General features: G+C 43.8%; 1 protein-coding gene across 2 annotated transcripts in view; it reads left to right on the top strand.

Moving 5' to 3' along the window:
- The window catches only part of LOC129751362 (neural/ectodermal development factor IMP-L2), a 131,990-nt gene extending 111,035 nt beyond the window's left edge, over window positions 1–20,955 (top strand). Inside the window, exons 1-3 of one of the 2 annotated variants that reach the window (XM_055746818.1) lie at window positions 17,987–18,947; window positions 19,613–19,887; window positions 20,031–20,955. In XM_055746818.1, coding sequence (XP_055602793.1) covers window positions 19,615–19,887; window positions 20,031–20,555 — 798 coding nt within the window. In that variant the 5' untranslated portion in view covers window positions 17,987–18,947; window positions 19,613–19,614 and the 3' untranslated portion in view covers window positions 20,556–20,955. Of the gene's footprint in view, window positions 1–17,986; window positions 18,948–19,612; window positions 19,888–20,030 lie in introns of those variants that run through there. The other variant, XM_055746819.1, reaches the window with a different exon arrangement.
- The last annotated feature ends 733 nt before the right edge of the window (window positions 20,956–21,688 follow it).

Here is a 21,688-nt window from a genome sequence, read left to right as displayed (position 1 = left end):
TTAAAGTGAAAGTTAATGAAAATTTAAAATCAAACTTTTTGTTAAGAACACCAAAAATTTTGCAAAAAAAAATCTGAAGCTCGTTTTAAAGATTTGAGTCCTTTTCGAGAAGACTACTGAGTATCATAACGAGATTAACTAAAGTAACGAGGCAAACGTTATGTCAGCTGAACTACGGCCCAAGCCTACAAAAACCTTAGGTTTACCATGTCCTCTCGAATGGATCTTAAGTTTTAGTTCCACTTAAATAAGATAGAGTCAATGAAAAACAAAAATTATTCAATTCTCATTTTTTTCCCGGTGAGATGCTAAAATTTTTCTCTGATTTTTATTGGGCGTAAAACTGCTTATTGATTGGATTTGATCCGAAGGTCTAGAAATTTTTTGTCAAGCAAAAGATATTTAAGCGCATTAAATTCTTCCGAGAGGCCGATAAAGTGAATTCACGTAAATTTGTTGTATAAACCAAACAAATAGAAAAGTTACAATAAAAACTAAGTAAAGCACTTCAACACCGAAAGAAAAGGTCAGCTGACAGTGCATTGAGATTCTGCAGACCAGAAATTCTGCAACATTCAGCGAATTCCAATAAATCTTGCTTTGAATTGCTGTTTTGAATAGAACCGGGGTGACGAGCTCGCGACTGCCACGCCACGACTCTTGCAATTGGAAACCTTCGATTGGCCAAGCCACGAAGAGCCGAGTTGAGGGCCCGGCTGCCGGTCCTATCTTACTTTACTCCTAAGTAGTTGCGGCGTGCTCCGTGCTCTGTCTCCGTCTTCGACTGAAGGCAAAGTGGCAGTGTAGGATTAGGGAGAGAAACCATGTAATTTATGTAACTGCATCAGGCGATATCTTTTTATTACTTCTTCTATCTCTGCGGTGATCTTTTTTTCGCTATTTGAAAGGGCTTAGCAGGAAAATTTCTTTTAATTCAGTTTTTTCATCTCTTTCTGTTGTTACAATGATATCTAACGACCAGGCCAGGCCTCCCGGCTTTTCGATCTTCGGCAAAAGGTGCTGGCTGGCTGGGTCGTTGGTTACCTGGCTGGACCAGCGTCAAAAGCCCGGTTCGTTTGTACCTTGCCAGGCCACCGACAAATAACCGAGCCCGAGATCGAGCTCGAGCGGTGGAAATCGGTTACTTTTCCTCATGTTCGGCTCGTTAAATCACACAGCAGCAGAAATGGGAAAACGTCACGACAGGGAGAATGCCTCGGTTCGACTTGGATCATGTTGGAGAGCATATGGTTGAGCCGGGCCCGAGCCGGTTAAGCATAAGCCGGTCCGGTCCCGCAAGCCGAAGATATCGGCTCGATTTATGAATGAGCTGTTGCTTGTTGCTACTGAACTAACTAACGATATGGTCGCAAACTATGTGGGGTATGTTGATGCAGTGCAATGCAGCAGCGTACTGATTGGCTGTCAGCTGGGTCCAATGCCGGACCGGTGAGATGTGAAGATAAGTGGCGTTAGTCGGGTTTTCCGTCCCTGAATAATACAGTGGGTCATTTTTCAGCATTTTAATTTGAATAAGCACAAGTTAGCAACATTAGAGGTGCTTTTAGAAGATTGAAGCAATATTGCTATCTCAAAATCCACAATGACAATGGGGTTTGCAATCGGAGACATTTCTGGGTCTTGGTTATTGAACTACACTGAACCCAAATTCACTCTTAAAATACACATGATTTTTCACTTAAAAACAAGGAACCAGTGATTTTCTTCTATTCAAGTGCGACATATATATTTCACTTGAAAGTCACTTAAATTTCAAGTGAATTCACCCACATTCACTTCAGTCGTCACTTGAATTTGAAGTGAGGAAAAATATTCACTTCCCCATCACTTGAACGGGGAAAACATGAGAATGTGTTGTCTAATAGAATGCAATCTGCACTTAATTACGCACTATTCTGGTGCAGGGAAGAGGGACTGAACATAAACCCTTCCAAAACTACCGTGATAGCCTTCACTAGGAGACGAAAAATTACACTAAAACCTCTAACATTAGATGGGGAAGTGTTAAACCTCGAATCACAAGTGAAATATTTAGGCATAGTACTAGACTCAAAGCTATCATGGAACCCACAGATAGAGCATGTAATCGCTAAGGCTACAACAGCTCTATGGGTCTGCCTGAAAGGAGTAGGGAAAAAATGGGGACTAAGGCCGAAAATCATCCATTGGATATTTACAGCTATAATAAGACCCAAAATCTCTTATGCCTCCTTAGTATGGTGGACCAAAACTATGCAAATTACAGCCCAGAAAAAACTAGCGAAGCTTCAAAGACTAGCAACGCTAGCTATAACTGGCGCTAAGCGAAGCACACCGAATGAGGCTCTAAATGCACTACTTAATATTCTGCCTCTACATCAATTCATTGAGTTAGAGGCGGAACGTAGTGTCTTGAGACTCTCCAAACACAAAACGCTCTATGAAGGAGATCTTACATGACATCTCAAAATCCTAAAGAAATTTAAATTAAACTCACTTATTGTGAAAAATGATGACTGGATGGAGCCCATTTTTAACCTAGACATACCATACAATGTAACTATCAATGATAGGGACGTGTGGGAGTCAGGTGGACCTGCGGTTCCTCCCAGATCTATCCTATTCTTCACTGATGGGTCAAAAATGGATAATAGAACTGGGGCAGGGGTTTTCGGACCTAGACTCAGGATCTCAATTCCTATGGGAAACTGGTCAACAGTATTCCAAGCTGAAATTCAAGCAATTCTAGAATGTACTTTAGCCTGTTTGAAAAGGGGATACAGGTACACAAGTATCTGCATATTCTCTGACAGCCAGGCTGCTCTTCGAGCACTAAGTACGTTCACATGTTACTCCAAACTAGTTTGGGAGTGTATAGTTGCACTAAGAAACCTGGCCATAAGGAACAGAGTATCTTTATTCTGGGTACCAGGCCACTGCGGTATCCTAGGGAACGAAGAAGCAGACCAACTAGCTAGGGAAGGATCTCAGGGACTGTTGATTGGACCTGAACCTTTCTGCGGAGTATCGAGGAGTGCCTTGACTATGGAGCTAAAGAACTGGGAAAGCACCACTATTGTTTCCAACTGGAAAACAGCGGAGGGATCAACCCAGGCAAACAGATTCATTGATCCAAGCGCACGACTCTCCAAAAACATGTTGAATTTGAGTAAGCACGAGTTAAGTACTTACACAGGTCTCTTGACCGGACATTGTCCAACAAAACAGCATCTCAAAAGGATAAACATAATTCAAAACGATGACTGTCGGTTCTGCGGGTTCGAAAAAGAAACTGCAGAGCATCTTCTATGCAACTGCTGCGCCCTCCTAAATAGGAGAGAGCGAGTACTTGGGGCAAAGTTAATAAGCGCACAAGACATATGGTTGCATATCAGCCCTAAGAAGGTTATATCATACATCTTTGATATTATACCCGATTGGGATAAAATGCTTAGTCAGCAATCAACTGTCACTCCAATCAATAGTGCAGGTGAACCTGAAAGCATATAGTAACGCGGGGTAAATACCACAATAGATCAGCTACTGGTCGCAGTGGGCTCTCCCCTACAAGAAAAAAAAAAAAATCACTTGAATTTCAAGTGAATGTCGGGTTGTAATTGTGTTTATTTTCAGAGTTCAAAATGGCAAATTCTAAAGAGCAGCGTTTAAAGCTTATGCTAAATTTGGATTTTCTCAACTCTTTACTAGGCGATTTTGGCGGTAGTTTGTGTTATTTATTTATTTATTTATTTCGCCAAACATTGTAGGCTACATATAAAATAACTTAATGCTAGGGGTTACAATTTTCAAGTAAGCTTAATAATAGTGAGTTTTTTACATTTACAAAGTCAGGATCTTCGCTGCCTGTTACCGTAAAAACCTTTTTTCAGCTGCTGTTTTGACATAGTAAAGTCTATGTTCTCATAATGTTTATTATAACTATACATTAAACAATTCATTGGACTATATTTTCCATAATCAGTTCGAGTAGGGGTTATAATGAAAAGATTTCTTGTTCTTAAATGACGGCACGCATAATAAAAGTTTAATTGATTTAATAAATAAGCAGATTAAACGCGCTGATTAATTATGTCATTTACGAAAGAGATTGCAGCAAACTCTCTTCTTACACTTAACTTACACTTAATGTTTATAAGCAGGCAACGTGATTCATAGCTAGGTAATTGGCTCTGAGACCATCCTAAATTTCGTAAAGCGAATAGAACAAACTGTTTCTGGACTGATTCCAAACGGCTTTTATGTGAAATTTGAAAAGGCGACCACACAACGCTACAATACTCAAGAATGGACCTAACATAAGCTGTGTACAATGTTTTTATTGTGTATGGGTCTTTGAAATTATAACTAAAACGTTTTATAAATGCTAGCATACTGTTTGATTTCTGAATTATTGAGTTATAGTGATCTACAAAGGTAAGTTTTGAGTCCAATATAACTCCAAGGTCTCTAATCTTGTTGACTCTCTCGACAGGATCATCTCCCAATTTGACAATTTCATATGACTGACATTTTCTTCTGGTAAATACAATATTTGAACATTTTGCCACGTTAAGTTTGAGCAGACTTTTAATGCACCATTTGTTAAATACATCAACTTCGTTTTGAAAGATTCTGAAGTCTTCTTCGCTATTTATTTTCATATAAAGTTTCATATCATCGGCATAAATCAGCACATTTGACTGCTTGAGAAGACAAGTTATATCGCGATCCATACAGCTAATATTATAGGTAACAAACTCGAGTAAATTAGTGGCTGTAGATCTTCCTTTAACAAATCCATGTTGCTTTTAAGTAATGAGAGTTTTAATTTGGTTATATATTTTTTCATTCACTATAGCTTCAAAAAGTTTTGGTATGCACGATAAAATGGCTATACCTCTGTAATTTTTTATGTCAGATTTTTTTCCTGACTTAAATATGGGTACAAGAAATGATTTATTCCATACTTGAGGAAAAACACCTGATTTCAATGAAGAGTTAAATAGAAGAAATAATGGCATACTCAGTTCATTTACTAGGTTTTTTAAAAGAAGTGGGGGAGTTCCATCGGGCCCGGACCCTTTAGTGCTGTCTAAGGAAGTAATGGTTTTGGGACGAGGATGAGTTGGGTCGGTGGCTCCACTCGATTATCCCAAAGGTAAGCCTTAAACCCTGGTTTAATAGGTTGGATCTGAGTCGGGATTTTATTCGTATATTTTCCCGTCTCATGTCCAATCATTATTCCTTAAACGCGGTACTCTATCGTTTTGATATTGCTGGCAGCAATTTGTGTAGTTGCGGCCAAGGTTACCATGACATCGAGCATATTGTTTGGTCGTGTGAGGTCCATCTTGTCGCCAGAACGAATTTATTAGACTCCCTTCGGGCCCGAGGAAAACCACCCAACGTTCCAGTGAGGGACGTGCTCGCTGTGCAAGACTTGGACTACATGTTCGAAATCTACCTTTTTCTAAAAGCTATCGATCTACGTCTATAATTCTTTTTATTTTCATATTTCGCATTCCTATCATTCTTCTTTCTTCTAAAAAAGTGTTAAGCTAAGCAGTCCATTGTAAAACAACTAAAAACGGATTTGGCTCCTTAAAACTTAACGGTATGAGCCGTTTCAAATAAAGCTATTATAAAAAAAAGGAAGTAATGGTTTTACATATTTCTTCAAAGGAAATTGATTCTACTACAGTTAATGCCGTTGAATCAGAGAGATAACTAAAAAAGGAAGTACAGTAGTTTCTCGATTTTATCACTATTCGATTTTATCAATACTCGCCAAATTCACGCTCGATTTTATCACGGTTATTGTTTCGATTTTACCACGATTTTTAAGAAATCATTCAGAAACCATTACCAGGTCCTTAATTTTCATTCAAAAGCATAGACCGTCTTTGTTTATGATATTGTTTATGGTTTATGTTATAGTATATAGGTATCCAATTATTTGAAAATTCCATTGAACTGCTTATTTTATCTGTATAGTGTTTAAAATCGTCATTTGGATTTTACAAACGCTTGTAATAATCGACATAAGTATTTTAACGTCACGCTGATGCTAGTCTTGTTACTTGGGTTGGTTAGTCGCTTTAAAAAAATTAACTTTTTTGGTTATGCGAATCATATAAAAATGCGGGTGAATTTAAGTGTTTTTGATCAGTGATAAGTGTCTCTGATTTCTTTGTTGAACTTGTTTATTTTAAAGGGTGGCGTGCGTAATCCTTATTGGATGGCCTTGAGTATTGTCTGAATGAATAATTTTGGAAGAATAAAATGAAATTCTGCTAGCTTTGTCTGAAAATATGACTAAGATTTCTGTTTTGCTACATATAAAGACAAAAGATTATCTGCCCATAAAGCAAATTTCGAGAAACACACTGAAAAAGTCTAAGTTGAGCCAATTTTCAAATATTTTTCGAATAAATATACTTTTTAGTTCATCAAAGGTGTTAAGACTAAAAAATTGAAATTTGAAATAAGCAGAAACAAATTTTTTGATGCTATTTTTTTTAACTTTTTTTCAATATCGAAATAAGAGATAACGACTGTTAAATTTCCATCAAAACAAAATAATTCACTTTAATTAGATGTAGACTATCAAATGGATATACAACATGGTTTTATTTCAAGAAAAAGCCTAAAAATTTGCTTTAGAGAAGAATAATTAGAACTGAAAACGATCCTTTTTGTTTAGTAATCTTTGATAATTACGCCTTATGATCGAAATTTATTGATACAAAACGTTTCCACTACTGAAAATATTATAAATTATTGATTAAAGACAGTAAACATACTTTTTTCTACTTCAATTTCTAGTTTCGCCAAATTCACGGTTTCGCCATATTCACGGTGAAATTTTTTTTGACCGTGATAAAATCGAAAAACTACTGTATCACGATCTTGCTCGGAAAAACTAGTGTAAACATTTTGGAAAAAGTCGGCAAATAGATTACAAATTTCGTCGGAATTTTGACCTTCTATGCTGCCAAAGTGCATGTTAGTTGGAAAACTATTATTTTTTAATTTTGTATTGACATATCTAAAAAAGTTTCTTGGGTTCGATTTTATGTTTTGCTCAATTTTTATATTATAGTCTTGGAAAGAAGTACTTAAGCTTGTTGCTAGTCGATTACTGGCTTCTTGGTGTTCTAACTTAGTGACTAATGACTAATGATGGATTCTTTTTCCAGTTTTTATGTACCTTCTGCTTTTTATTTCTGAAATGCACAAGCTCTTTCGTGAACCAACGTTAAACGTGATGTAAGAAAAAGTTATTTAAAGGTAGTTTTCCCTATATGGGGTTTAAAGTCAAATTTCCTTCTCCTCAAGAATGGTTATCAGGTTTCGTAGAGGACCAAATGTCCTCTCATATTGTATTCTATACTGACGGTTCATTATCAAACGGCCGTGCAGGTGCAGGAATTTACTGTCACGAGTTGAACATAGAATATGCTCAACCTCTAGGAAAATATTGTACAGTCTTTCAGGCTGAGCTATATGCTATTATGCATGGAGTGCAAATTGCACTTCAAAAGAAGATTATGTTCAGAACAATTTATTTCTGTTCAGATAGCCAAGCAGCTATCAAATCACTTAGTGCTTCCAGTTCTAGATCAAAACTGGTAATCGCATACCGGAAAGCAATCGAAGAACTTGCTGAAGGCAATGGATTAAACCTTCTATGGGTACCCGGACATAAGGGAATTTTTGGAAACGAATGCGCCGACGACCTCGCTAGAGCTGGATCGGAAAAGGAATTTTACGGACCAGAGCCGGCTGTCCTAATATCGCCATGTTGGTTCAGAAACCAAATTCAAACTTGGTCCTCTAACCAGCATAAACGATACTGGGAAGAGTTGGGCACGTTTCCTTAAACTAAATTATTTTAAAAAAAAACCATCTTCAATCATATCGAGTTACTTGTTAACTTTAAGTAAATCTCATAGCAGCATCCCGACCAGAGCACTCTCCGGTCATTGTAAACTCAACTATCACATGCACAACATTCAGCGTGCTGAATCTCCAGTATGTGGTAGTTGTGAATTAGATGTGGAAGATCCCTTCCATCTTATATGTAACTGTCCCTCATTTGCCAGTCTACGTTTTCGTACTCTGGGATCTTACGCTATAAGCGAATCTGAGTTTAAGAAATTAAACTTAAAAGACATGCTATCATTCCTTACCGAATGTAGAAAAGAGCTTTAATGCTAATAATCCCTAGTGGATAGGCTTTATGCCATCTTAAATAGATTGAATTTATTTCTTCCTTTTATAGGTTTTTCAGGTTTCTCAGGTAAATAACGTGCCGCTATTAAGCCTACCCCCATTCTGATCCGCAGTAACCGATCTGCCTTGGGGTTACGATGGAATTTTCCAATCAATAAATTTATGGCGAAAGCGTAATGTAAGTATTTTAAGTCGAAGTGGTGTTCTATAAATGTTCTTTCATTTAAAAACGTGAGATATAATTAACTAGAAACTTACTTAGATATTCAGATAAATTTCACTCGAACGTCATAGTGTGATTCACTTGACCGGTCACTTAAGTTCGCAGCAATGATTTTTCCTGAAACGTTTTTTCCATCTCTGTTGGAAATATCACTTTAAATTCGTACAGTTGCAGCCAATTTTTTATAAGCGGACACTTACCTATATTAATAGACTTAGTAACTGTTTCGATGGATTAATCCGAAACCGGGCCATTTTCCCCAAGCGTGCAGCCAGTCAGTCAGTCAGTCAGTCAGTTGGTCGTCGAAGAAGCTAATATAGTAGTTACTCCCGGTAGTTCGTGATCTGATGGCTCTTCGGTGCTGCTTCCGAGCTTTGGAGCTCCGGACAGGTCTGTACATTTGGCGGCCACGATAGGCGATTTCTTGTTAACTGCGAAAAGCGAGAAATTAAACCGAAAAAGGTAAACAAATGCGAGCACCAATTCACGTTCAAAAACGTTTCATCGAACTTGCTTTATAATCAAACAGTTTATTAATTACCCAGTACGAAAAAGGTGATAAAATGAGTAAACTAAAATATTCTGAAATATTAAGCGAGTCTTAAGGACAGCTGCATCATGTTATCAATTTCAAACGAGTTGAAAAGACAGCTTGAATTGAAGAGGACAGCCTGAACGAATCGATTTTAATTTCAAGCGAGCTGAGTGGAGTACTTAAAATTGGAAGGCAAATCGAGAGAACAGCTTCAATATCTTATCAAATTGATAATCATGTGGATTGAGAAAGCAGCTAAAGATAAGATAGAAATTTAAAGCAATTCGAAAATTGAAATGGAACTGCAGGTTTCTTAGTTTCATGGGAAGTACCGACGTGCTCTCCAACGAATTGAAGAGCCGCAAATTTGACCTCTTAGCGATGGAAAAGGGTTGCTGGAAGGGCTCCACGTCACTGACGTTCTAAGATGGTCATACCATCTACGAGAGCTGCGGCAACACACACGATCTTGGAACAGTTTTTATAGTGATGGGAAAGATGAAGAAACGTGTGATCGGGTGGTGGCCGATCGACTCACGAATGTGCCGTTTGAGAATCAAGGGCCGGTATTTCAACATCAGCATCATCAACGTGCACAGCCCTCACCTCGGAAGTCCCGGTGATGACAAAGACAAATTCAACGCGCAGCTGAAACGTGAATACGACCGCTGTCCAAAACATGATATCAAGATCGTTATCGGGGATTTTAACGCTCAGGTTGGCCAGAAGGAGGAAATCAACCCGACAACTGGAAGGTTCAGCGCGCACCAGCTGACCAACGAAAACGCCTAAGGCCGTTTCTGATAGATTTCGTCGCCTTCGAACGAATGGCAGCACCGCCTCCCACACAAGTACACCTGGAGATCACCGTACGATACGCAATCACAGATCTACCACGTTTTGATTGATAGCCGGCACTTCTCGGACATCGTCGACGCCAGATCCTGTCCAGGCGCCAACAACGAGTCAAGCTGGTGTTGGAGAAGATGTGTTCAAAACTCACCACAGTGAAAAACATACGAAACCGACAGCCGCCACGGTTAGACACCGCACGTTTGAAGCAACCTGAGGTCGCAGCGGACTACGCGCAATCGCTCGAAGCAGCGATACCAGCTGAGGGCGAGCTTGCCGAAGTGCCTTTCGTGGACTGTTGGGCTACCATCAAGCAAGACAGCCATCAACAGTGTTGCGGAGAACGTCATCGAGCTTGTGGAACAAACTCGACGGAACGACTGGCTCGACGAGGAGTGTAAGAAGGCGATGGACGAAGAGAAAGCCGCGCGGGCGGCAGTAGTGCAAAGAAACACCCGTCGAAACGTGGAACATTACCGACAGCAAAAGAAGTAGCGAGTCCGAATTTTCCAGGAGTAAAAGCGCCGCATGGAGAAGGAGGAGCTCGAGGAGCTGGAGAAGCTGCATCGTTCCCAAGAAACACGAAAGTTCTATCAGAAACTCAACGCATCCCGCAAAGGCTTCGTGCCGCAAGCCGAAATGTGCCGGGATAAGGACGGGAGCATCCTGACGGACAATCGTGAGGTGATCAAAAGGTGGAAGCAGCACTTCGATGAACACCTGAACGGCGCACATGCAGGAGATCAAGACGGTGGGGGAAGGTACATCGCCGGCGTAGCCAATTACGTAAAGGAGCCACTCCCAACGATAAGTTAGGTTAAGGAAGCCAGCTGAATAGAAACAAGTCGGCTGGGAAGAATGGCATCGCAGCTGAACTCATCAAAATGGGCCGGACAAGATGGCCGATTGCCTACATTGGTTGATAGTCCAACATAGATAGTGACATAGAACAGCTACCGGAGGAGTGGAAGGAGGGGGTAATATGCCCCATCTACAAGAAGGACGACAAATTGAACTGTGATAACTACCGAGCGATCATTGTTCTCAATGCCGTCTACAAAGTGTTGTCCCTAATCCTACTCCGCCGCCTAACGACACAAGCAAACAGATTCGTGGGAAGTCATCAGGCCTGCTGCATGGAGGGACGGTCTACGACGGACCAGATATTCACATTACGGCAAATCCTCCAAAAATGACGCGGATCACGATTTTCAACAGATCCAGTCAACTTATCTGCTTTGCCGATGACGTTGATATAGTCGGCAGATCATCTGCGGCGGTGGAAGATATCTACCGCAAACTGAAACGCGAAGCAGGAAGGATTGGGTTGATGATTAATACGTCCAAGACGAAGTATATGCTGACCTGCGGATTCGAGACCGACCGAACCCGCTTGTCCAGTAATAACAAGGTCATGATCGACGGAGTGTGCATACGGCGAACCCAGTATCCAGAAGGTGGTGATGGCTGGCCGGATACGCTGGACATGTTGCGAGAATGCCGGACGACTGTCATGCAAAATAGGTGTTCGCTACGAATCCGGTAGGAACAAGACGAGCTGAGGCGCAACGAGCGAGGTGGTTAGACCAAGTGGAGCGTGATCTGGCGAACGTGGGTTGCCCGAGAAATTGGAGAACCGTTGCCATGGACCGAATGAATTTTAGGAATTATGTTCGTCAAGTTATTTCGTGAGAGGGAATACTATGTAAATAAAATAACTTTTAACCCTTCCGGTGAAATTCATCCTATATCGAAGCAGGGGAGCAACAAACGAGCTGGTTAGACCAAGTGGAGCGTGATCTGGCGAATGTGGGATGTCTGTGAAATTGGAGAACGTTTGCCATGGACCGAGGGAATTTTAGGAATTATGTGCACCAAGTTACATATGTCGTGAGGCGGAAAACTATGTAAATAAAAATTACAAAAAATGTTTTGCACAATTTGGAGTGTGCGTTCTCTATAAGAACTTTACATTTGTTAATCTTGATAGTAATAATAGGACAGCGATGTTGATGGTGATCTACCAAACATAATAAAGATGATCAGTAATCAGAAGTTACAATGGAAACATTGTCAGAGATATACGGCCATACTAAAACGTTGCACAGTGGGAATTTTTGAGCCAAAAAAGGTACCCAATTCAGGCAAGAATGTCTCGCTTGAAAAAAACAACCATCAAACAAAAATTTGAGTACGCCAATCGATTTTGCCGACATTTCTACATAAATAAGTATGATTTTTATGACATTTTTGAAGCAAGGTACATTGCTACAATCTTAATTATACCTTTTCACCCCAAAACATAGGAGAAATCGGGCAAAATGAGGCGTTCAGAGTCTTTTCATCAGAAAGCGGCGTAGACCATTCGATTTCTCGTGTTTTTGTTTTGGATAAGAAATGATAGTTCTCGAGAATTTAGTACAGTTTAGGCGATCGTCACAGAAATAGGTACTTTTTTGTCCAAAAAACCCCCTATACGTTTAATCCCTTCCCCCCCCCAGGTGGTAAATCCATTTTACGGATTGCAATCCAAGGCACGGCGAGCCACCGCGTCCCCCAGTTTGCTACTCTGGGTCCATGTGTGCAATTGGACGACTCATGATACAATGCTAAGGAACACTGTACCCCCTACGCCATAAAGTCCACCTGGGGCCACTGACCTTTGCTCTCACCTCGAACTGTTTGACACACTTTGCTTCAATAGTGGGAGGTCAATTCACGCTAGAGCGCTCCAAGGCAATACTCGTTACCGAATCCTCTGTCAGCAATACCTCACAACTCGAAGCGCAACCCCTCCTCTGACGAGTTAGGACCGACATCTTATCGTGTTAAAAAAAGGTCCCCATTTAGCGCAACTACTAACTTTGTGGATCTAGTCCAGGAAGTCCAGAAACACAAAGCGAGTTGTCGACGACACTTTCTCTGTTCGAACACGCGGGTCAGGAGGCAAGCCTCCTAAACAACGTGTAGGACTCAGACTCCTCCATACTCTCTAGTGTTGACTTAAGTCACCACTCAGCGCGACCACTCGATTTTCAAGTCGGGTGCTTTACTCCCCGAAGCGCAAATCGATCTGCAGAACGCCCTATCAGGTCGCACTCGTGGTTCGGGCGCAACAATTCCCGAAACGCGTGGCGAACCCTGACACCTCCGGCATAAAACTGTACCTCACTGACACTGACGTGTAAAACACGTCTCCAAGTAATCGACCCACCATTGGCCACCACTTTGCGCATCTAGTCGTTTTTCGAGTCGGGTCTTTACCCACCGAAACGCAAAACGAGTTGACGATCGCTCTCCCTCCGGTCACGTCCACATTTCAGGGCCATGACCCCCCGAACGCGTGTTGGACCCTCGCCCTCACACCCAAGTACTGGTACCTAAGTACCCGGGTGCACCACTTCTTCCGCGCGGGTTTGGCAGACCCGTCGGCGGCCTCTAGTGGGTTTAGTGGTAGTTCTCTTGGCCGTACATCTGCAATACGCCGGACTTGCAGACACGTTTCCGCCTTGGACCACGAGGAGGTGGAACTACCAGCCCGGAGCTTCGGCACTTTTTTTTTTTTTTTTTTTTTTTAGTTGGTAACCACAGGTGGTAAATCCCGGTTTACGGATTGTATTCCAAGGCACGGCGAGCCACCGCGTCCCCCCAGTTTGCTACTCTGGGTCCATGGGTACAATGGGCAGACTCATGATATACTCCGTGTATACCCCCTACTCCCTAAACTCCACCTGGGGCCGCAGACCTGGTTCCCACCTCGAACTGTTTAGTACACTATGCTTCAATAGTGGGAGGTCTATTCGCGCTAATGCGCTCAAAGGCAATACTCATTAACGAGACCACTTTCAGCAAAACCTCTCATCCTTACGACTCGACGCCTGAACTCTCCTCTAACGACTTGAGAACCGACATCTCCTCGCAATGACTCGAGATTCCCACACAAACCTCTCCTCTTCGCGACTTGAGGCCTGATCTCTCCTCTGACGACTTGAGATCCGACCCCTCCTCGCATCGACTCGAGGTTTACCTCTCCTCTGCACGATTCAAGGCCCGATCTCTCCTCTAACGACTTGAAATCTGACCTCTCCTCGTAATGACTCGAGGTGACCACTTGTACCCCTCCTCTTGTTGGTAAGGGGCCAGATCCCTCCTCTTACGACTCGGGACCCGACCTCCTATCATAAAGACTCGGGGTTGACCACACAAACCTCTCCGCCTGAAGGTTTGAGGCCTGACCTCTCCTCTAACGACTCGAAGCCCGACCTCTTATCTTCAGGGTTCGAAGTTTGCCACCTTGCCCGTCGTGTGCCAGATCGAGAGCAGCTTATCCTGGACTCGCGCCTGTCACGGCACACGCGCGGGACTTAACGCAACTACTCGGATGATTCCCGACGAAGACGTCATCCTACACCGACTCGAATGGCTCGCCCGGCGTCGAGAGCCACTCTACCCGTGGGTATTCCCCGAACGTGGAATAACCCTTTCCCAACGATTTCCACTGCGAAGAAGGTCAAGTCTTATCCCCGCAGCTTCTGTCGTTGAGAACCGCTCTACTCGGATACTCCCCGAAGGTGGAGCATCCTACACACGAACGCGGCGCACCCACGGCATCCGCTACGCAGAAGGTATTGTCTTATCTTTGTAACTTCAAACCGTGGGGTCGGACGCACTCTACTCGACAGCCCCCCGTCGATGGGGTCAGTCTACTCCGACCGTTGTCCGGTCTTCTTTATCCCCCTTGGTTGGCAACCCTAGGATTTTTGGCCCGCGGATTTTCCTGCCCGTTGTGTGCCAAATCGAGAGCAGCTTATCCTAGACTCGCGCCTGTCACGGCACACATTCGGGACTTGGAACGCTACGACTCGGATGTTTCCCGACGGTGACGACATCCTACACCGACTCGAGAGGCTCGCCCGGCGTCGAGAGCCTCTCTACCCGTGGGTATCCCCCGACAGTGGTTAACCCTCTTCCTTCGAGATCCGCTACGAGGAAGGTAAAGTCTTATCCCCGCAGTTTCCCTCTTAGGAAGCGGAACTACTCGGATACCCCCCGACATTGGGGTATCCTACACACGTTCGCGGCGCACCCCTGACCTCCGCTACGCAGAAGATGATGCCTTATCTTTGTAGCTTCGATCAAGGGATCGGACGCACACTACTCAGATGCTCCCCGCCGATGGAGTCATCCTACACCGTTCGCGGACTGCCGTTGGTTCCAGCTCCTCTGCAGGGCAGTCATGATCCGGGTGAACCCATCGCTGACCGCGTGCCAAGTGTTGGAATCCGCACACATCCTCTGTACAACGTTGTCTGCTGTCGTGTCAGGCCCGCAGGCGGCAAATATGGAAGTACGTACCGCCGCAAACCTCGGACAGACAAACACCACATGTTCGGGTGTTTCCTCTACGTCACCACAATCTGGGCAATATGGCGAAGCCACATGTCCAAACCGGTAGTGGTACTTCATGAAGCATCCATGACCAGTCAGGAATTGCGTCATATAGAAGTCCACTTCACCGTGCCTTCTTCCGATCCAGCTCCCGATGTGCGGGATCAGACGATGGGTCCACCTTCCTCTCGTTGAGCTGTCCCACAGCTGCTGCCAGTTGGACATCGAGTCCTCATTGGCGAGATCTCGAACGTTGGGCGTGTCTCTGTTGTCGTAGCAATAGACATCCTCCTCTAGCAAAACCGAGATGGGCATAACACCCGCTACAACACAGGCGGCTTCGGACGACATGGTCCGGTATCCGCTGATAACCCGCAGGTTCATCAGCCGCTGAACGCTGCTAAGTCGCTGCAGGTTACAGCTTCCTCCCAGGGCCTGCCTCCAGGCCGCTGCTCCGTACCGCAAGATCGAAGTGGTTACACTTGCAATGATCCGCCTTTTGCTGCTTTGGATAGCCGAGGAGTTCGGCATCATTCGTGTGAGTGCGGCCGTGGCCATTGCCGCTCTCTTGCACACGTGTTCGACATGGCTCGTGAAGCTGAGCCTGTCGTCAATCATCACCCCTAGGTACTTAATTGCGCGTTTAGACACGATGTTGCACGGTCCAACGGCAATGGTACCTGTTTGGGGTGATTTCAGGTTGGTGATAAGCACCATCTCGGTTTTGTGGTGGGCTAGACGCAGGCACTTGGAGTGCATCCAGCGTTCCACTTCCTGGATAGCTACCGTGGCCAGTAGCTCAACCTCCGCTGTTGAGGAGCCCCTCGCCAAGAGGACTACATCATCTGCAAATCCTACGAGTTCGGCTCCCGATGGGAGGCTCGTTCGTAGGAGTTCGTCGTAGGTGATGTTCCACAGAACCGGGCCGAGAATTGACCCCTGTGGAACACCCGCCGAAACCTCTTGTGTTCGCAAACCCTCGCCGGTCATATACTGCAGTTGGCGATTGTGGAAGTAACTTTCCACAAGCCTATACAGATATGCCGGGATCCTCATTTGGATGAGCGACGACGCAATCGCTGTCCAACTGACACTGTTGAAGGCGTTCTTCACATCCAGAGTGACAACCGCACAAAAGCGGAGCCCTCTCCTCTTGGTCAGCCTGGCTCTGTCCGCTACCTCGATGACCGAGCGGATGGCATCTACGGTGCTGCGACCTCGACGGAAACCAAACTGTTTCCCCGAGAGTCCGCCCTCACTTTCCGTGTATCTCTGAAGTCGGTTCTGAATCACCTTCTCCAGGACCTTACCCGCTGTATCCAGTAGACAGATCGGCCGATATGCCGATGGGTCTCCTGGACGCTTACCCGGCTTTGGCAGAAGAACAAGTTTCTGCCGTTTCCACGTGTCAGGAAACACCCGTTCCGTCACGTATCGTTGCAACGATGTTCGGAACATATCGGGGAATTCCCTAATCGCGGCCTTCACCGCGACGTTCGGAATGCCGTCCGGTCCGGGGGCCTTCCTCGGTTGGAGAGACTTGGCGATCTCGCGAAGTTCTTCCACCGTTATCCTCTCTTCGGCGCTGGTGTCCCAGTCATACGGGACTGTTGGCCAGCGGGTAACATCGTGCTGTGGGAACAGCTCATTGATGATGACTCTCAGTTTATCGGGGCACGTTTCAGGTGGTGCGCCCCCACTTTTAGTTCTGCCCATGACTATCCGATAGGCATCACCCCATGGACAGTCGTTGGCGTCACGGCATAACTGTTTGAAACGTGCCCTCTTGCTTGCGTTGATGGCCCTGCGGAGGGCCGATCTCGCGCTTGTGAAGAGTGGCCTACGCTCCGTTCGCTCTTCTTGGGTCCTTGCGTTCTGCATCCTGCGCCTTGCCCTATGGCAGTCGGCGCGCAGACCCGCAATTTCCTCCGTCCACCAGTAGACGGGTGGCCTAGTGCTTTTATGCTTGGCCCTTCTCGGCATCGCAGCATCGCAAGCGCGAGCTAGAACCCTCGTCAGTTCTTCCGCGGACAGGTTGTCCAGGTTCCTCTCCCAGTGCAACGCTTCGACAAAGACGTTCTGGTCGAACTGCGTTGTCTTCCAGAGGCGTTCTCCTGTACGAGACTCGCGTCTACCTGTCCGCGTACTTGAGCCTAGCCGATAGCGAATCGCGAAGTGATCGCTATTCGTGTAGGCCTCGCTCACCATCCAATCGCTTACCAACCCCGGGCTACCGAAGGTGACATCTATGGTTGACTCGCTCCCGTTCCAACTTTGGTAGGGGAGCTTCGGCACTTGTCGACATCTGATGGTATGGTACTTACGATCCGGGGAAGGACAAATCTCGATATCCAAACCCTAATATGTAGGTAATGCCCGAGCAATTCATGTTTTTCGCTCTTATTTTTTTTTTCTTATGATTAAAATAAACAGAAGTTTTAATGGTTCAGAATTACTAAAAACTGGAAATAGCAGATAATTCATATACAAGTAAGAATAATTTGTTTCAGAGCATTTTGGAAATAAAATTTATTTCAACAAGCTTTTACGATTTTTCCAAAAAAAAAAACACCCAAGTAGAGTATGAATGGATGGCATGTATGTCCTCGAGAGACGGGAGAGCAGTTAGAGAGGGAGAGATCGATTCGATCGAGAGAGATAGAGAGAGAAAGAGCGACGGATTGGTGAGATCACCGAGACCGAGGTTCGGTTCGGTAAAATAGGCTATATAATGATGTGTGATACGAATGATTAAATCAGTTTTCAGTTAGTTCTGAATCAAAAACATCTTGCTTCGGCGTCTTAACCCACGTTAGTGCGTTTGATTTTGTAAAGATTCTGTTCAAAGTGTCTACTGTTTGCTTGCGAGTCTGTACCGCCAAGTGTCACATCATCAATCAATACGAGAGTTCAATAGTGCATTCAAATCGACCCAGTTATTAGCCATCCGTAGAGAGGTCCAAAGTTGAATGAGTCGTATTCAGTGTTAGAATACTGTGGAAGCAGAAAAAAAAGTCCAATCACGATTAATCGTTATAAAAAAAGAAAACCGTTTGACGTCAGCAGTAATTGATCGGCCACCTCGTACGATCCATTTAATGTCAGTCAGAGCGGAAAGTTTATCATCAAAAGAGTTTAAAATAATCATCGAACGTTTGTGTTTAAACACAATCGGATTTTAATGAATCCTAGCAGATCGGTCCCCTAGAGCCTATCGCCTGTGTCCGCAGTTGATCCGTAGCGGAGGTCAAAATTGCGCCAATAAGAACACTGGGCAATCGAATCGACGGCCACTATCGAGCAAGAAGTAGTGTGAAGGAGACCGCAATAGACTACGCTGATCCTACACGCGGCCATATGTTGAGCATCGAGCAGAAAGTTAACCTATCAGAATTAATGCTACTGAATGTGCTCATAAAACACCTTATAAACTCAAACATTACATAACGTTCAACAATTTGTGTTAATAAAACACAGAAAAGCCCTTTACTCTAAAACCCGTTGAGCGTTACTGGAAACGTGGACGGAAATTCAAAGTAGAAGCTACTGGAAAGCCAGCTCAAATTTCTTCCGTAGTCAAGAAAGTGATCGGGTAAAGAAGCAGCAAGACTTCTTTCACCGAAGCCAGATATACCGAGAGAGTATCGTCGCTTTTTTCGCAAACCTTTGGAATCGTTTTTTCTCTACCAGCTGAGTTACATCCCATTCAACTAGGTAAGCAACAATTGTTAATCGCGTAACTGTTTAACCCAATCGATTGACGCCCAATCAATCGGTTTCCGGTCCGGGACAATCGAGCCACTACCATGAACGAACACGTGAACCGCGAACTACTCGACTTTTTATCACCCCATCCTTACATTACACCATCTGTTTGTTGCATCTCGCCACGTTTTTTTTGGCGGCAAGCTAGTGATGTTCTAATTTTACACGCCTGTCCAAATGTTCTCTTTGGGTTCAAAAATTCAATGACGGCCACCCAGCATTTTTCATTCATTGGCTTTTCACACCACCGACACCCGAATGCTCATGTTTGAGCACGTTCAACACCGCACATGAAAGGAGCTTATTAGTCCAGAGAGTGGCTAGACAAGATAAATTTTTGAGAGCTAGAGCAAATAGCAAACGAGTAACGAACGACTAACGAAAAAAAACTGACAACGACCAACCGTTCGTCGGCTTGGGAAACGATGAAGAGAGGGAGAGAATGTGAAGAAAGAGGGGTGGGAAGGCTGGAAATGACTGATGCAATTCGAAAGGAAAATTTCAAACATGCTGTGCATATATCTAGTTCTAGGGGCAACCGCCTAATCTATGATTTTTCGATTGTTATCTATGCTTCATTGAACACGTTTTCTTTTCTCTCGTTTCCCTTCCAGGAATGATTAACTTGAAAATTCTTTGCCTCGTGGCCGTGCTGGTCTCGCTGGCTCCACACATCAGTGGACGGGCTGTAGACCTTGATCAGGACAACTCGCTGTCGGCATCTTCTTCCGGGTCACGAGTGACGAGGCCAAACTTCGTCAAAATCACCTCACCTCCGCCGATGCAGATCACCCAAGTTCGGGGAACCACAGTGGAGCTCGAATGCGAAGTTATGGGCTCACCAACTCCCTACGTCCAGTGGGTTCATGGCAGCGGTCAAACAGCCGATGTAAGTTGAATCAGCATGAAATAGTACCTACAACGACAAAAAAAAACGAGCTAACAGTGCCGCCTGATTTTGCCAAACTGAAGGAAACGTGTCTATCAACCGATTTATTTACCTTTTTTTTTCCTCCTTCTTTCCTTTCGCAGTGGGACGATATCAGCATGAATATCATAAGCGAAAGTAGCCCAACAACGATGGCTCGTGTCGTTTCGCGTCTTGTGCTAGACCATTCGTCGCGTGCCGCTGAAAGTACATTCACCTGCATCGGCCGATCCGGGGGTCAAATTGCCGTCGCCTCGACCACCGTTTATCACGTCGATCCGGCTCGTGCCAACTTCACTGATCTCCTGAAGCCATCTCACAATCCCTTCAATCGGCTGAAGCAAACACGCATCACCCTGCACTACAAGGCCCTGTTCGAGTTCATGGGCTCGACCGTGATTCTGCCATGCAAAGCCATCGGCCGACCGGTGCCGGAAATCACCTGGAAAAACGAGGAAGGCAACGTCGTCAGCAGCATGCAGGATCCTCGCTTCCGGACTCTTCCCACCGGAGAGCTGGTCATCAACGACCTCCGATGGGCTGACATGGGTTCCTACACCTGTGTGGCCAAGAACGCCATCTCGAAGGATGAGGCCGAAACTTTCCTCTATCCGATTCGGCCCAATTAATATGACCCATGAGCACCAACCATCTCCCACATTTAACTGTGCCAGAAATAAACCAATAAATGCATTTGAATCATCATCGATGGTATCGTGGAATCAACAAAAGCTAAAAACACTTATGCCGTTTACTTAACTTATTGATCCTCACCGAAGGGTCCAGTACCATGTAATTTATTGAAAGCTACCTTCATTATTCTAGTATTTTTTTACTGTTCAAAGCTAAGTTATTAAGATTTTCTCTTATTATGATAGAAAATATACTAAATGTCCACAACTATGAATCTCAAGCCCTAAAGTATAGATAAAATTAGACTTAATATTATCAAAAGAAAGAATTGAACCAATTAACAGTAATGAAAATCTTATTTGATAACAACCGTAAATAAACTTTAAATAAAATCAACAGATGTTTTTTTTGTTAACAAAAGAAAATTCTTAGATCTCACTCTCTAACATCAAAAAAAGATACTATTCCTATCGACCAATAAAATCATCAATGCGTTCACAGATCGCGCCTCCTCTGCCCACGTTGCTCGGTCGATTTTAGAACCAAAAGACGTTATTGCTTTTGTACTAAAATGGTTGTTACGAAAAACCTGTCTGTTAGCCAAGACACATTTGAGTAACCAGATACGTGCACGGAAAATAAAAAAAAGGTAAAATTTACCTTTTTGCGAGGTGAATTTTTTCCACCCCTCATTCGAGGTAAATTTTACCTTTTTTTCATTCACCTAGCAAAAAGGTAAATTTTACCTTTTTTCAATTCACCTAGCAAAAAGGTAGATTTTACCATTTTCTCATTCACCTAGCGAAATAGTAAATAATATCGTTTTCCCATTCACTGATTTAAATTGTTTATTTGATTGGTTTCTTCAATAATAATTAATTTAAAAAAAACACAATTCATTAAAAAATTGGTATTTATTTGAAATAAATAGGGACTGTTACCTAATATTTATTTTTGAAATATATCACCGTGTTCTTTAAAAATTATTGAGGCAAGTCCTTTGTTCGCCAAGCTTGTCAGGTCCGGCTTGTCCGGGTTAATATCTAAAGGTTGACGGGAATACAACACGAAGCTCTGTGGGCCGATCTGAAACAAAAGCAAAGTATTATGAAGAGAACCAGCATAACTA

The sequence above is a fragment of the Uranotaenia lowii genome, chromosome 3, assembly GCF_029784155.1.
Source record: "Uranotaenia lowii strain MFRU-FL chromosome 3, ASM2978415v1, whole genome shotgun sequence".
Classification (NCBI taxonomy): domain Eukaryota; kingdom Metazoa; phylum Arthropoda; class Insecta; order Diptera; family Culicidae; genus Uranotaenia; species Uranotaenia lowii.
This window is presented reverse-complemented; position numbering and strand designations above follow the sequence as displayed.